Genomic DNA, 12832 nt, shown 5'->3' with positions numbered 1-12832 from the left:
TTTGGTCACTGTTTAATGCAATATTTTGAAAAAAACCTGCCGAGTGCCGCTGTTTGGTAAATCAACTATCATTTTTAGGTACTTATGTAATATCTGGGCTCCCGTTTTTCTTATGAGACCGCGTCCCCTCGCGGGGTTCGCTGCGCTCACCACGCTTCGGGCACGGTGGCTCGCTACGCTCGCCACACTATATAAAATCAACTCCATGCGTAGTTGGATAGTAGGGGTATGAAAAAATGGGGTGCATTTAACATGGGAGTCCAGATAATACATAAGTACCCATTTTTATCATCAGGTATACGTATCGATCACTCTCACGGTCAAAATAAATACCATAACACACTGTATGTGTTCAACGTTTCAGTGCTAGTGCACTTTTATCAAGAACACTGTTCTTGATAAAAGTGCACTAGCACTGAAACGTTGAACACATACAGTGTGTTATGGTATTTATTTTGACCGTGAGTGCCGCCGTGAGAGTGAACGATTATATATATATATTTCCATCTAAGGAGATTTGGACAGAGAGCGACGATATCACCAGAACACCACCCTGTACCCCGCAGTGTATTACGTGTCACTCACATGGCTTTTTAAGGTTAACGCTCTCAACTTCCTCCTTCTTAAGTCCAACCAACAGGAGCATGGGGCTTATCGGCCGGATGCATTTGCTGTAGTCCACCAGCAGCTTGTACACTTCGTGGGCCTTGTCCCATCCCGGACAGATGATCACTGCATAGGGCTGACAAAGGAACTGTATGAGCTACAATAACCTTTTCAGAACACACACACACGTAAGAGAATATGGACCTTATTCATATTCGTTTGCAACTGCCGCTCGTTCGCACGGGGACCGATGTTTTGTTACTGTTTTGTTACTGCGAATACGTGGATCGCTGGGTGCACGCACCCAGGACTGCGGGCAGGGGCTGCCGGCCCGATTAGAATATGTGAACGCCAAGCGTTTTATGGGTGTTCAGCTGCCCGCCCACTTCCTTCAGAATGCCCACACACAAGTAAGGGTGCCTCAGACCACTCATATATGCATGCATGTTCAACATCATTCGATGGTTGGTGAACATCGAATGATGTGGGAGTTCCCCTGCATGCTGTGAATGGAGGTCTATGCAAAATGTCCATTCGCAGCCAGTGTGAAGAATAGCGCCTTGCGAATGGCGGGCCGGCGTGCCACCATTCGCAAGGTGGGGTTAGGTTGACTCGCAAGGATCCGGGAATGCTAAAACTATGGCAAGGGACGTTCCGACAGCCGGAATCCCATATTAAACCCCCTATATCATCAATTCAGAATGGATGCCACTGAAAATATATGTACACATTATCACATTAAGATGCGGCTTGTCTATAATTCTATCGTGTACAGTAGACAGCACGCTATGTAGTTAGGCTGCCGACAGACAGAATCCCCACAACCAAACAGCGATGGACAATAGACCGACATATACACACCACCAACAAATCGAGACACAGACATCACAATACCAACAAGTAAAACGGCAACAGTAAGAAAACATCGACACAACCACAATGCCGACAGCCAAAATGATGACACATATTACAGAATAAAGTTTTTCCAAATTTCTCCTCAAAAACGGACTTGTTGGTATGTTACCATCGCAGCGGGCACAGAGAGAGAATATAATAGTGTGCCAAGCGCAGTAAGCCAAGCGAAGGAACGTGCTACAATAAGATGGTGTCCATGTCGACATTCTAACCGTGTCAGCATTTTAACACCTTTGGCATTATGATCATGTCGGTATGTTGACTGTAATAATTCCATTCCAATAGTCAGTATTGTGTATGTGGCGGGATATTGACCATATTGTCCTGCGGTATACATTTTTGCGATTTGAACTGATTTCACTCAATTCTGACAGATCGGGCCGATAGAATCGAACCCACTCGCATGTGTTTCACCTCCCCCCTGACCCGATGAGCATCTGGTCAGACCCTACAGACTGAGCCTCCTACATAAAGGATTAGTTGGATCGGACCCATCAGCGGCACATCGCTGGTGCTTTCTAGCTGAGGTCCAGGCGGTGGGGCGGGAAGCAGAATTTAACAAAAGGAGTGCTCTATGCATATACACATAGATACATACACACACACGCACAAACACACACACACAGAACTGCGAATGCATCCTGCAGCAATGAGAACACCACACAACAGAGATATTGGAGACTTCTTACCCCATGCTTTGCGGACAGATGTTTGTACAAGACTGAAGCACAGTTTAGGAACGTCAGCAGAGAAGGAATGTAACACATGGGATCTGATCCTTTATGAGAGATGACAATTGTATCAAACCCCTGAGCTATCGGGGCCCAGCAGTAGGACTCTGTGAGATTGGGTCCATCGAAGCCGGCCCTCATCAGGCGCTGTAATATAAACACTCCAAGCTCAGTTCAGTGAAGGGTTGGGTACGTAGGTACAGGTCAGTAAGGGGGGGGGGCAGTGTTGGGTATGTAGGTACAGATCAGTAAGGGGAGGCAGTGTTCAGTGTTCCCTCTAAGCTGTGCACACAACTCGCTGAGCGTGCGCACAGACATTACAACAGAGCGCACAAAGCAGCAGTGGTCCGCTTTTTGCAGTTGTGGACTAAATTAATGTGTTTCACCCATTCACTAAATAATGTGCTGTGTTTTGAATGTTTAATATCATTTTGAAGAAAAGGGGATTTTGTACTTACTGTTAAATTCTTTTCTCAGACTCCATAGGTGACACTGGAGAGTTACAGTGGGGAATAGAAGGCGACCACAGGGAGCTTGGGCACTCTAGAATAATTAACAGTGACTAACTCCTCCCCTTCTACTTCCTCTCCTAGGCAGTCTAGGTATGTGCCCGGAGGGAGCTGGAAGAAAGAAAAAACAACACACTTCCGAGAGGAGGTTAAACATAACAAGTCACACACACACTCACATAGAGTGAAACATAGGTTGAAAAACAACATTCATAACAGAATGAAACAAACCCATCATTAAAGCGAAGTATCAATGTCTCCTAAGACATATGGTAACTGATTAGTAACTGATCAACCTGAAACAGCAAGAAAAGAGAGAGAGAGACAGCGTCGGGTGGGCGTCCAGTGTCACCTATGGAGTCTGAGAAAAGGATTTAACAGTAAGTACAAAATCCCCTTTTCTCTTTCCTCCACTAGGTGACACTGGAGAGTTACAGTGGGGACGTCCCAGAGCTCCCAACACGGGTGGGATGACGCTGAGAGCCCCTTAACACAGAGCGGCCAAACTGCGAAGCAGTCGCCGCAAAAGTGTCAAATTTGTAAAAACGGACAAAGGTCCTGCGGCCAGACCAAGTAGCCGCTCTACATAACTCTTGAATAGACACTCCACGGGCAGCCACCCAGGAGGTACCCACCGAACGCGTAGAATGAGCGGAAATAGAAGACGGTGGCACCCTAGAGGAAGCCACATAAGCCTGACGGATTGTCAGCCTAATCCACCTGGCCAAGGCCTGCTTGGAGGCGGGCCAGCCAGGATGCAGGGAGTCATAGAGGACAAAAAGAGCATCTGACTTACGCATGGACTCTGTCCTGGATACATATATGCGCAAGGCCCGGACCACGTCCAGCGCTCTGGCGTCCTCTGACTCCTCCCTAAAGGCCGGTACCACAATAGGTTGGTTAATGTGGAAGGCCGAGACCACCTTTGGGAGAAAAACACTGGAAGTGCGCAGCTCCGCTCTATCCTCATGAAAACGCAAGAAAGGAGGCCTACAAGAGAGAGCACTGAGCTCCGACACCCTTCTGGCCGAGGCCAACGCCAGAAGCAAGACGGTCTTCCAAGTTACATACTTTAACTCCACGTCCTCCATGGGTTCAAACAGGGAGGACTGGAGAAAGGTCAAGACCAAGTCCAACGGAGCCGTGGGGGGCTTGAAAGGTGGTTGCAGTCGCAACACCCCTTGGAAAAATGTCTGAATTTGAGGAAGGAGCGCCAGTTTCCTTTGGAAAAAAATTGATAGAGCGGACACTTGCACCTTCAAGGACCCCAGCCGGAGTCCTGAGGAAAGACCTTTTTGTAAAAACAGAAGCAACCGGGCCAGTTTGAAATTTACAGGAGAAACCCTTCTGGTCTCACACCAGGCCACATAGGCCCTCCATATGCGATAGTAATGCACCGAAGTTACTTGCTTCCTGGCCCTGATCATGGTAGGGATCACTGCCTGAGGGATCCCTGCTTTTCTTAGAATGGACCTCTCAACAGCCATGCCGTCAAATGAAGATGTTGTAAGTTCGGACAGGCGAACGGACCCTGTGTGAGCAGGTCCTCGAAGAGTGGAAGAGGCCACGGCTCGTCTACCAACAGGTCTGTGAGAACCATGTACCACGACCGGCGAGGCCAGTCCGGAGCTATGAACAGCACTGTTACCGATTCCCTGCGGATTCTCTGTAGGACCCGAGGAATGAGAGGCAACGGAGGGAAGAAGTAAAGGTACTGATCCGTCCAAGGAGCGGTGAGCGCGTCTACAGCCACCGCCTGAGGGTCTCTTGTCCGTGCGCAGTACCGAGGCAACCGATGGTTGTGCCTGGAGGCCATCATGTCTATCTAAGGACATCCCCACCGACGGATCAAGGTCTGGAAGACCTGGGGGTGCAGGCACCACTCTCCGTGATGGACGTCTCGTCGGCTGAGGTAGTCTGCCTCCCAATTTTCCACGCCTGGAATGAAAATTGCAGATACGGCCCCCGCGTGCTCCTGCGCCCAAAGCAGAATCCTCTTCACCTCTTTCATCGCTGCACGGCTGCGAGTACCTCCCTGCTTGTTTATGTAAGCCACAGCCGTGGCATTGTCGGATTGCACCCTGATGTCCCTGTTCTTGAGAATGACTTCCGCTTGAAGGAGAGCATTGTACACCGCTCGGAGTTCCAACACATTGATGGACAACTGCGCTTCCTCCGGCGTCCAAAGGCCCTGGAAGTGGAGACCCAACGTGACCGCTCCCCAACCCCTTAGACTTGCATCTGTGGTGAGGAGCGTCCAGCTGTGAATGGCAAACCGCCGTCCTTCCTGCAGGTTGTTGGAGTCGAGCCACCACGCTAGAGAAGCTCGAGCCTGATGGGAAAGGGTAATTCGCTGATGAAGAAAAAGATGCGACCCTGACCACTGTTGGAGCAGACACAGATGGAAGGGCCGAGATCGAAAACGCCCGTACTGCACCGCCTCGAACGTGGCCACCATCTTTCCCAACAGCCTTGTGCAAAGCAGGACTGAAACCCTCCGATGCTGCAGCACCAAGCTTACCGACTCCTGTAGAGAAAGGATCTTGTCCACAGGGAGGAAGACCCGTCTGTGGACCGTGTCCAGGATCATCCCCAGGAACAGAATCCTCTACGAGGGAGTCAGCTGTGACTTCTGGATATTGAGCATCCATCCGTGGGATTCCAGTGTCTGTCGCGTCCGCTGGATGTTGTTCAGCAGGACTTCCCTGGACGGAGCCTTCAACAAAAGGTCGTCCAAGTAAGGGACAATGGTAACCCCTTGCGCCCTGAGTATTTCCATCATGACCGCCATGACTTTGGTAAATACCCTGGGCGCAGATGAGAGGCCGAAGGGAAGGGCTCTGAATTGCAGGTGACAATTCTGAATGGCAAACTGGAGGAAGGCCTGATGAGGAGGCCAGATGGGGATGTGCAGGTATGCATCCTTTATATCAATGGATACAAGAAACTCCCCGGGCTCCAGACCTGCAATCACAGACTGCAGTGACTCCATCTTGAACCGTGTGAAGCGCAGAAACGGATTGAGGTGTTTTAAATTCAAGATAGGCCTCACGGAGCCGTCCGGCTTGGGAACCAGAAACAGGCTGGAGTAGAATCCCTTCCTTCTCTCCAACTCTGGGACAGGGATAACTACCCCCATGTCCCTGAGTTTCTGGATGGCCCTCTGCAGTGCCCTGCTTTTCTCTGGAGAAGCTGGCAAACCTGTTGGAAAAAAACGAGGAGGAGGGGGTAACAAGAAATCTATCTTGTACCCTACTGCAATAAGGTCCTTTACCCAGGCGTCCTGACAGGAAAGGGACCAAACCTGATGATAAAACAACAGGCGGCCTCCCACCCTGTGCTCCGAGACGGGGCTGGGAGAGTCATGCAGAGGGCTTGGAGGTAGCCTTGGCATCCAGGATGGGGGTGCCGGCTGAACCTCTGCCCCTGCCTCGGAATCCCCGAGAACTGACTGCCCCCCCCCCCCTTGATCTGCCCCTAAACTTAGGTGTGGGGCGGAAGGATCGAAAGGACTGGTTTCCCGATGTGGGAAAGGTCCGACGAGCAGGAGGGACTGCTGAGGGAAGAAATTGGGACTTACCTCCCGTAGCCTGTGAGATCATCTTGTCCAGTTCTGGACCAAAGAGCGCATCCCCGGAGAACAGCAATGCCTCCACCGCCTTCTTGGAATCGGCGTCCGCGTTCCACTGACGCAACCAGAGGGTGCGGCGAGCCGAAACCGACAAGGCCGAAATACGAGCTGCCAGCAGACAGACATCTGATGATGCCTCCACTAGGTAGCCTGCTGCCTCCCGTATGTGTTCTAGCAACAAAACCAAGTCACCTGAGGAGGGGTCATTTCCCAGATTAGAGGACACCTGACCGGCCCAAACCTCCATAGCCCTATTGACCCAACATCCCACCTGCGCAGGACGCTGAAGGAGGCCCGCTGAGGTGTAGATGTTTTTAAGGGTGCTGTCCAAGCGCCTATCCGAGACATCCTTGAGTGTGGAAGCTCCCGGGATAGGTAGTACTGTCTTTTTGGACAGACGGGATACTGATGGGTCAACCGTAGGGGGCGTCTCACAGGACTTTCTGCTATCTGCAGGAAATGGGTAAGAGGTAAAAAATCTCTGGGAGACCTGAAATTTTTTATCTGGATGTAACCAGGCCTTTTTTACATGGTCGTCCAATTCCTCAGAGATTGGGAAAACTGCCGACTGTCTTTGCTTCTTAGCAAACACAGAAGGACGCTCAGAAGGCCTCTGTTCCTCTGTAACATTAAGCGTTAAGCGGACAGCCTGGATTAAATCCTCCAGACCCTGAGAGGTAACCTCTGGCTCTGGTAGCAATGGAGCCTCAGGCTCCCCAACATCACCCTCCTCTAAATCCGGCATATCATCATCAGTGTCCTCCAATAGGACAGACTGAGGAAATATCCTGCTTGCAGGAGCCAAAATGGGAGGAGGAGGCTGTGCAGAAGGATCTGGGTTTAAAGTCCTAGTTAAACCCTCCACTGCAGCAGCCAAATCAGCCTGCTGATTTCTGGCTGCGTCTCTGTCCTGCCTGGAGGCAGATAGTTCAGAGGCCAATTGTGAAATCACAGTAGACAACTGTGACGCCCATATAGGCACCTCTTGTGAGGGAGGGGGTGACATCATGGGACCTGCTGTACAGGGGTCACATATAAGTGAGCCCTCAGTCTGAGGGGTAAACTTAGCCCCACATTTCTTACAGGCCACCTTTTTTGAGGAACCCCCAGCCATATTCATACACCCAGCAATCACCCAGGGAAAGCAGGAAATGCTGGACAGGAGAGGAGTATAGGGGACAGATTGTCACAAGCCAGCAATAGCGCTCCGTTTTAAGCGAGCGCCTGGCTATCAGGGAGTTTGGCAGCCCAAATCACCTGTTCTCTCTAACGCCCACTGTAACTCACAGTTTTAGGGCTGTCTGGCGCTGGTAGGAAGACTGCCGCTGCCGCTTCGTGATCTCCAGCGCTGTAAGCGTCCGGAGAGTGCCTCGTGCTCTGCAGCGTGAGGAGGGAGGAGACGGAAGCCGGCATCACAGTAGCGCGTCGCGCTAAGCTCCGCCCCCTACCGCGCCGTACCTGAAGGTACTTAGCCGCGCTTTCTGTGAAATCCCACCCGGATCCCTGCTAACAGGGACCCGGGGGTTATACTTACCCCTGTCCAGATGCTGTTGTACGCGGCGTTGGCTTCTGGTCCGCGAGGCGCGCTGCATGCAGCGGCGACGGGGACCCCAGAACGGTGGTTCTGGCAGCCGGGTTCTGGAGGCGAGCTGCAAGCAGCTGCGACCAGACCCTCAACAGCGCCCTCGTCGCAGGCAGATAGGACAGGGACTATCTGCCTGTTGATGATCATAAAAAAAAAAAAAAATAATAATATATATATATATATATATATATATATATATATATATATATATATATATATATATATATATATATATATCAGACGATATGGCATGCACACACTCTCCGCGTCAATAGCCGGGGTGCCCGCTTCAATGAAAGAATTATGCAGTTCGCGAGCAGAAGCTGCACACACCGGACTTCTCAGCATAATAACTCAGCCAACCACGTAGGTTATCAGCGACGTTTCGGGAGTTTATTTCCCGTCCTCAGGCTTATACAAGTAAACAATAACATATACATACAGCTTACCTTAAATACCTCCATGGTATCTGCTCGGCCGGCGTGCCCCTCCTCCGTCCTGCTTCACAGGAACTTCCTGTTAGTACACCGCACTATTCTTTCCCCAAAAACTTGGTGATGACACAGGAGAGTTCCGCTGCCGTGCAGATAACCATGTTACAAATACACCACACTAAAACAACAAAAGAGTGAAATATGAATACATATAAACATTACAGTACATTAATAGACATAAAAAACATTACTTTATCTTTATTAAAAACAAGTACAGATTGGTGCAGGATATGCCCTACGTATTGCCTCCTAACATTATTTTCCTGTTTTTTATCTTACAATTACGGCAATACTTGTTATTTCAGTTGCGTGGGTGAGATCTTTAAAGAAAAATGTTAAAATTCAGGTGGTCATTTAACCCCCGTGGCTTCATGGTCCCTAAAAGGTGAATCCACTTTGTTTCACACTGGAGTAACCTCCTGTTTCTATCTCCTCCCCTTCCATCATCTGGAATATGATCTATAATCATATGTCTAAAGTTGGCCATATTGTGTTTCGCTTCCACAAAATGTCTCGGAATAGGTTGGTCAACTGGTTTCCCATTCAGGGCAGCTCTTATTACCGACCTATGCATGGCCATCCTCTCCTTGAATGCTCTAATCGTCTTACCCACATAGGCCAATCCGCATGGACATTTTATTAAATATACAACATGAGATGTAGAGCAAGTTAAGTTGTAATTGATGTTATATTTTTGTCCGCTGTATGGATGGTAAAAACATTTCCCAGTTATCATATGGCCACATGTGGTGCATCCTGTACATTTATGACATCCAAGTATTCTTCTGTTAGGTCTTTTTAAATTCTGTAATTGTTTGGCTATATCGGTGTGCACCACCCAGTCCCTAATATTTTTACCCCTACGATAACAGTGTCTTACTCTGGTCTGTTTGAGACTTTTGAATTCATTTTGTATAGCTGGCCAATTGTCTCTCACCACCATTTTTGCAGTCCCTGATTCCACATTATATTTTTGAACCCAGTTTAATACTGGTGTTAGTGTATTTTCACTTTCTTTGGGTTCCAGGGTTTTACTGCGGGGTATTAGATCTACCTTATCCCTAGCTTTTTTAAGGGTTTCTGCATTGTACCCTCGTTCTGCAAATTTTGAGGACATAATATCAAGAGTGGTATTAAGGGCTTCAGGATCACTGGTAATTCTTTTGGCTCGTAGGAACTGGGAAAAGGGGAGACTTTGAGTTGTTGAAATGGGGTGAAAGCTATCTGCTCTCAAGATAGTATTTTTATCTGTAGGTTTGGTATAAACAAATGTGCTGATTTTCCCATCATTTAATTTGATGTTAACATCAAGATATGCAATCTCCTCTAAACTCATGTTGTAGGTATATTTGATGGGACAGTCAGCTGCATTGACCCCCTGCATTAGTGTGGCAAACTCATCAAAGCTCCCCCGCCAAAACAGTATCACGTCATCTATATAACGACGGTAAAAGAAAATCTTATCTCTTACATCACGATTCAAAAAGAACATCAAATCAATTTGTGCCATGAAACCATTGGCGTACGTGAAATCTTTAAAAAGGAAATATTTTCACTTCTCTCTGATGCATTAAAAAATAATGTTATTGACCAAGATACGTTCAATTTTCTCAGGGTTGAAGCACCTAGAGTGCCGGTATTATATACCCTTCCAAAGATCCACAAGAGTATGTTGCATCCGCCTGGCAGACCGATTGTATCGGCAAGGGATTCGATGTGCAGTAATATCTCCAAATTTCTCGATTACTACTTGCAGCCGTGTGTACAGGCGGGTGCAACATACGTGAGGGATACTACAGAACTGTTGGTATTGTTGGGGGGGCTGGGTGATGTTCCAGCAAACACCTGGTTGGTGACACTGGACATCACCAGCCTCTACACAAACATACCACATGCGGAGGGGCTGGTAGCCATCCGCAAATTGATTAATGATAACCCACTATATGTGGGGCCTGATGTGGATTTTTTCATGTTATTACTTGAATTTATTTTGAGAAGAAATTTTTTCATTTTTAACGGTAAATATTACCTGCAGAAGACAGGCGTATCTATGGGGTCACATGTCTCACCTACGTACGCCAATGGTTTCATGGCACAAATTGATTTGATGTTCTTTTTGAATCGTGATGTAAGAGATAAGATTTTCTTTTACCGTCGTTATATAGATGACGTGATACTGTTTTGGCGGGGGAGCTTTGATGAGTTTGCCACACTAATGCAGGGGGTCAATGCAGCTGACTGTCCCATCAAATATACCTACAACATGAGTTTAGAGGAGATTGCATATCTTGATGTTAACATCAAATTAAATGATGGGAAAATCAGCACATTTGTTTATACCAAACCTACAGATAAAAATACTATCTTGAGAGCAGATAGCTTTCACCCCATTTCAACAACTCAAAGTCTCCCCTTTTCCCAGTTCCTACGAGCCAAAAGAATTACCAGTGATCCTGAAGCCCTTAATACCACTCTTGATATTATGTCCTCAAAATTTGCAGAACGAGGGTACAATGCAGAAACCCTTAAAAAAGCTAGGGATAAGGTAGATCTAATACCCCGCAGTAAAACCCTGGAACCCAAAGAAAGTGAAAATACACTAACACCAGTATTAAACTGGGTTCAAAAATATAATGTGGAATCAGGGACTGCAAAAATGGTGGTGAGAGACAATTGGCCAGCTATACAAAATGAATTCAAAAGTCTCAAACAGACCAGAGTAAGACACTGTTATCGTAGGGGTAAAAATATTAGGGACTGGGTGGTGCACACCGATATAGCCAAACAATTACAGAATTTAAAAAGACCTAACAGAAGAATACTTGGTTGTCATAAATGTACAGGATGCACCACATGTGGCCATATGATAACTGGGAAATGTTTTTACCATCCATACAGCGGACAAAAATATAACATCAATTACAACTTAACTTGCTCTACATCTCATGTTGTATATTTAATAAAATGTCCATGCGGATTGGCCTATGTGGGTAAGACGATTAGAGCATTCAAGGAGAGGATGGCCATGCATAGGTCGGTAATAAGAGCTGCCCTGAATGGGAAACCAGTTGACCAACCTATTCCGAGACATTTTGTGGAAGCGAAACACAATATGGCCAACTTTAGACATATGATTATAGATCATATTCCAGATGATGGAAGGGGAGGAGATAGAAACAGGAGGTTACTCCAGTGTGAAACAAAGTGGATTCACCTTTTAGGGACCATGAAGCCACGGGGGTTAAATGACCACCTGAATTTTAACATTTTTCTTTAAAGATCTCACCCACGCAACTGAAATAACAAGTATTGCCGTAATTGTAAGATAAAAAACAGGAAAATAATGTTAGGAGGCAATACGTAGGGCATATCCTGCACCAATCTGTACTTGTTTTTAATAAAGATAAAGTAATGTTTTTTATGTCTATTAATGTACTGTAATGTTTATATGTATTCATATTTCACTCTTTTGTTGTTTTAGTGTGGTGTATTTGTAACATGGTTATCTGCACGGCAGCGGAACTCTCCTGTGTCATCACCAAGTTTTTGGGGACAGAATAGTGCGGTGTACTAACAGGAAGTTCCTGTGAAGCAGGACGGAGGAGGGGCACGCCGGCCGAGCAGATACCATGGAGGTATTTAAGATAAGCTGTATGTATATGTTATTGTTTACTTGTATAAGCCTGAGGACGGGAAATAAACTCCCGAAACGTCGCTGATAACCTACGTGGTTGGCTGAGTTATTTTGCTGAGAAGTCCGGTGTGTGCAGCTTCTGCTCGCGAAATATATATATATATGTCTGCACATCCGGCACTCAGTCGATAGTCAGTTAACTTGAACGGGTGCCCCCAAAGATTCCTCAGCAATATGCCCAGTAATCACATATATAGAGTAGAACAGTGGCACTCACGTTACTTGTAGAAAAGAAGACAACGCGCTTACTGCAGCTTCATATCAACGACCGTTTCGGTTCTTTTATTAACCGTCATCAGGATACGTCAGTATCCTGATGACGGTTAATAAAAGAACCGAAACGGTCGTTGATATGAAGCTGCAGTAAGCGCGTTGTCTTCTTTTCTACAAGTAACGTGAGTGCACCCAGCTCCCGCAGGGCACATTCTAAGACTGCCTAGGAGAGGAAGTAGAAGGGGAGGAGTTAGTCACTGTTAATTATTCTAGAGTGCCCAAGCTCCCTGTGGTCGCCCTTCTATTCCCCACTGTAACTCTCCAGTGTCACCTAGTGGAGGAAAGAGAAAAGTTAACACAAATGCTGAAGGTCGTTTTCCATTTATATATAAAAGTGACGCACAAAAATAAAAATTTCCTTCCAAAGTTGCACAGCCAAAATCTTTTGCCGCAC

At 47.1% G+C, this 12832-nt stretch overlaps 1 protein-coding gene across 8 annotated transcripts in view; it reads right to left on the bottom strand.

The window, feature by feature from the left end:
* Positions 1-12832, bottom strand: part of TDRD12 (tudor domain containing 12) — a 122161-nt gene that overhangs the window by 54274 nt on the left and 55055 nt on the right. For all 8 annotated transcript variants that reach the window (XM_083145850.1, XM_083145855.1, XM_083145854.1 and 5 more), the window contains 2 exons: positions 2211-2399; positions 586-742 (listed from right to left, as the gene is read on the bottom strand). In XM_083145850.1, the coding sequence (XP_083001976.1) occupies positions 586-742; positions 2211-2399 (346 nt within the window). The remainder of the gene's footprint in view (positions 1-585; positions 743-2210; positions 2400-12832) is intronic.

The sequence above is a fragment of the Crinia signifera genome, chromosome 6 (genome assembly GCF_055691185.1).
Source record: "Crinia signifera chromosome 6, ASM5569118v1, whole genome shotgun sequence".
Classification (NCBI taxonomy): Eukaryota; Metazoa; Chordata; class Amphibia; order Anura; family Myobatrachidae; genus Crinia; species Crinia signifera.
The sequence above is the reverse complement of the archived record's forward strand: the minus strand, read 5'-3'. Positions and strand labels throughout refer to the sequence as shown.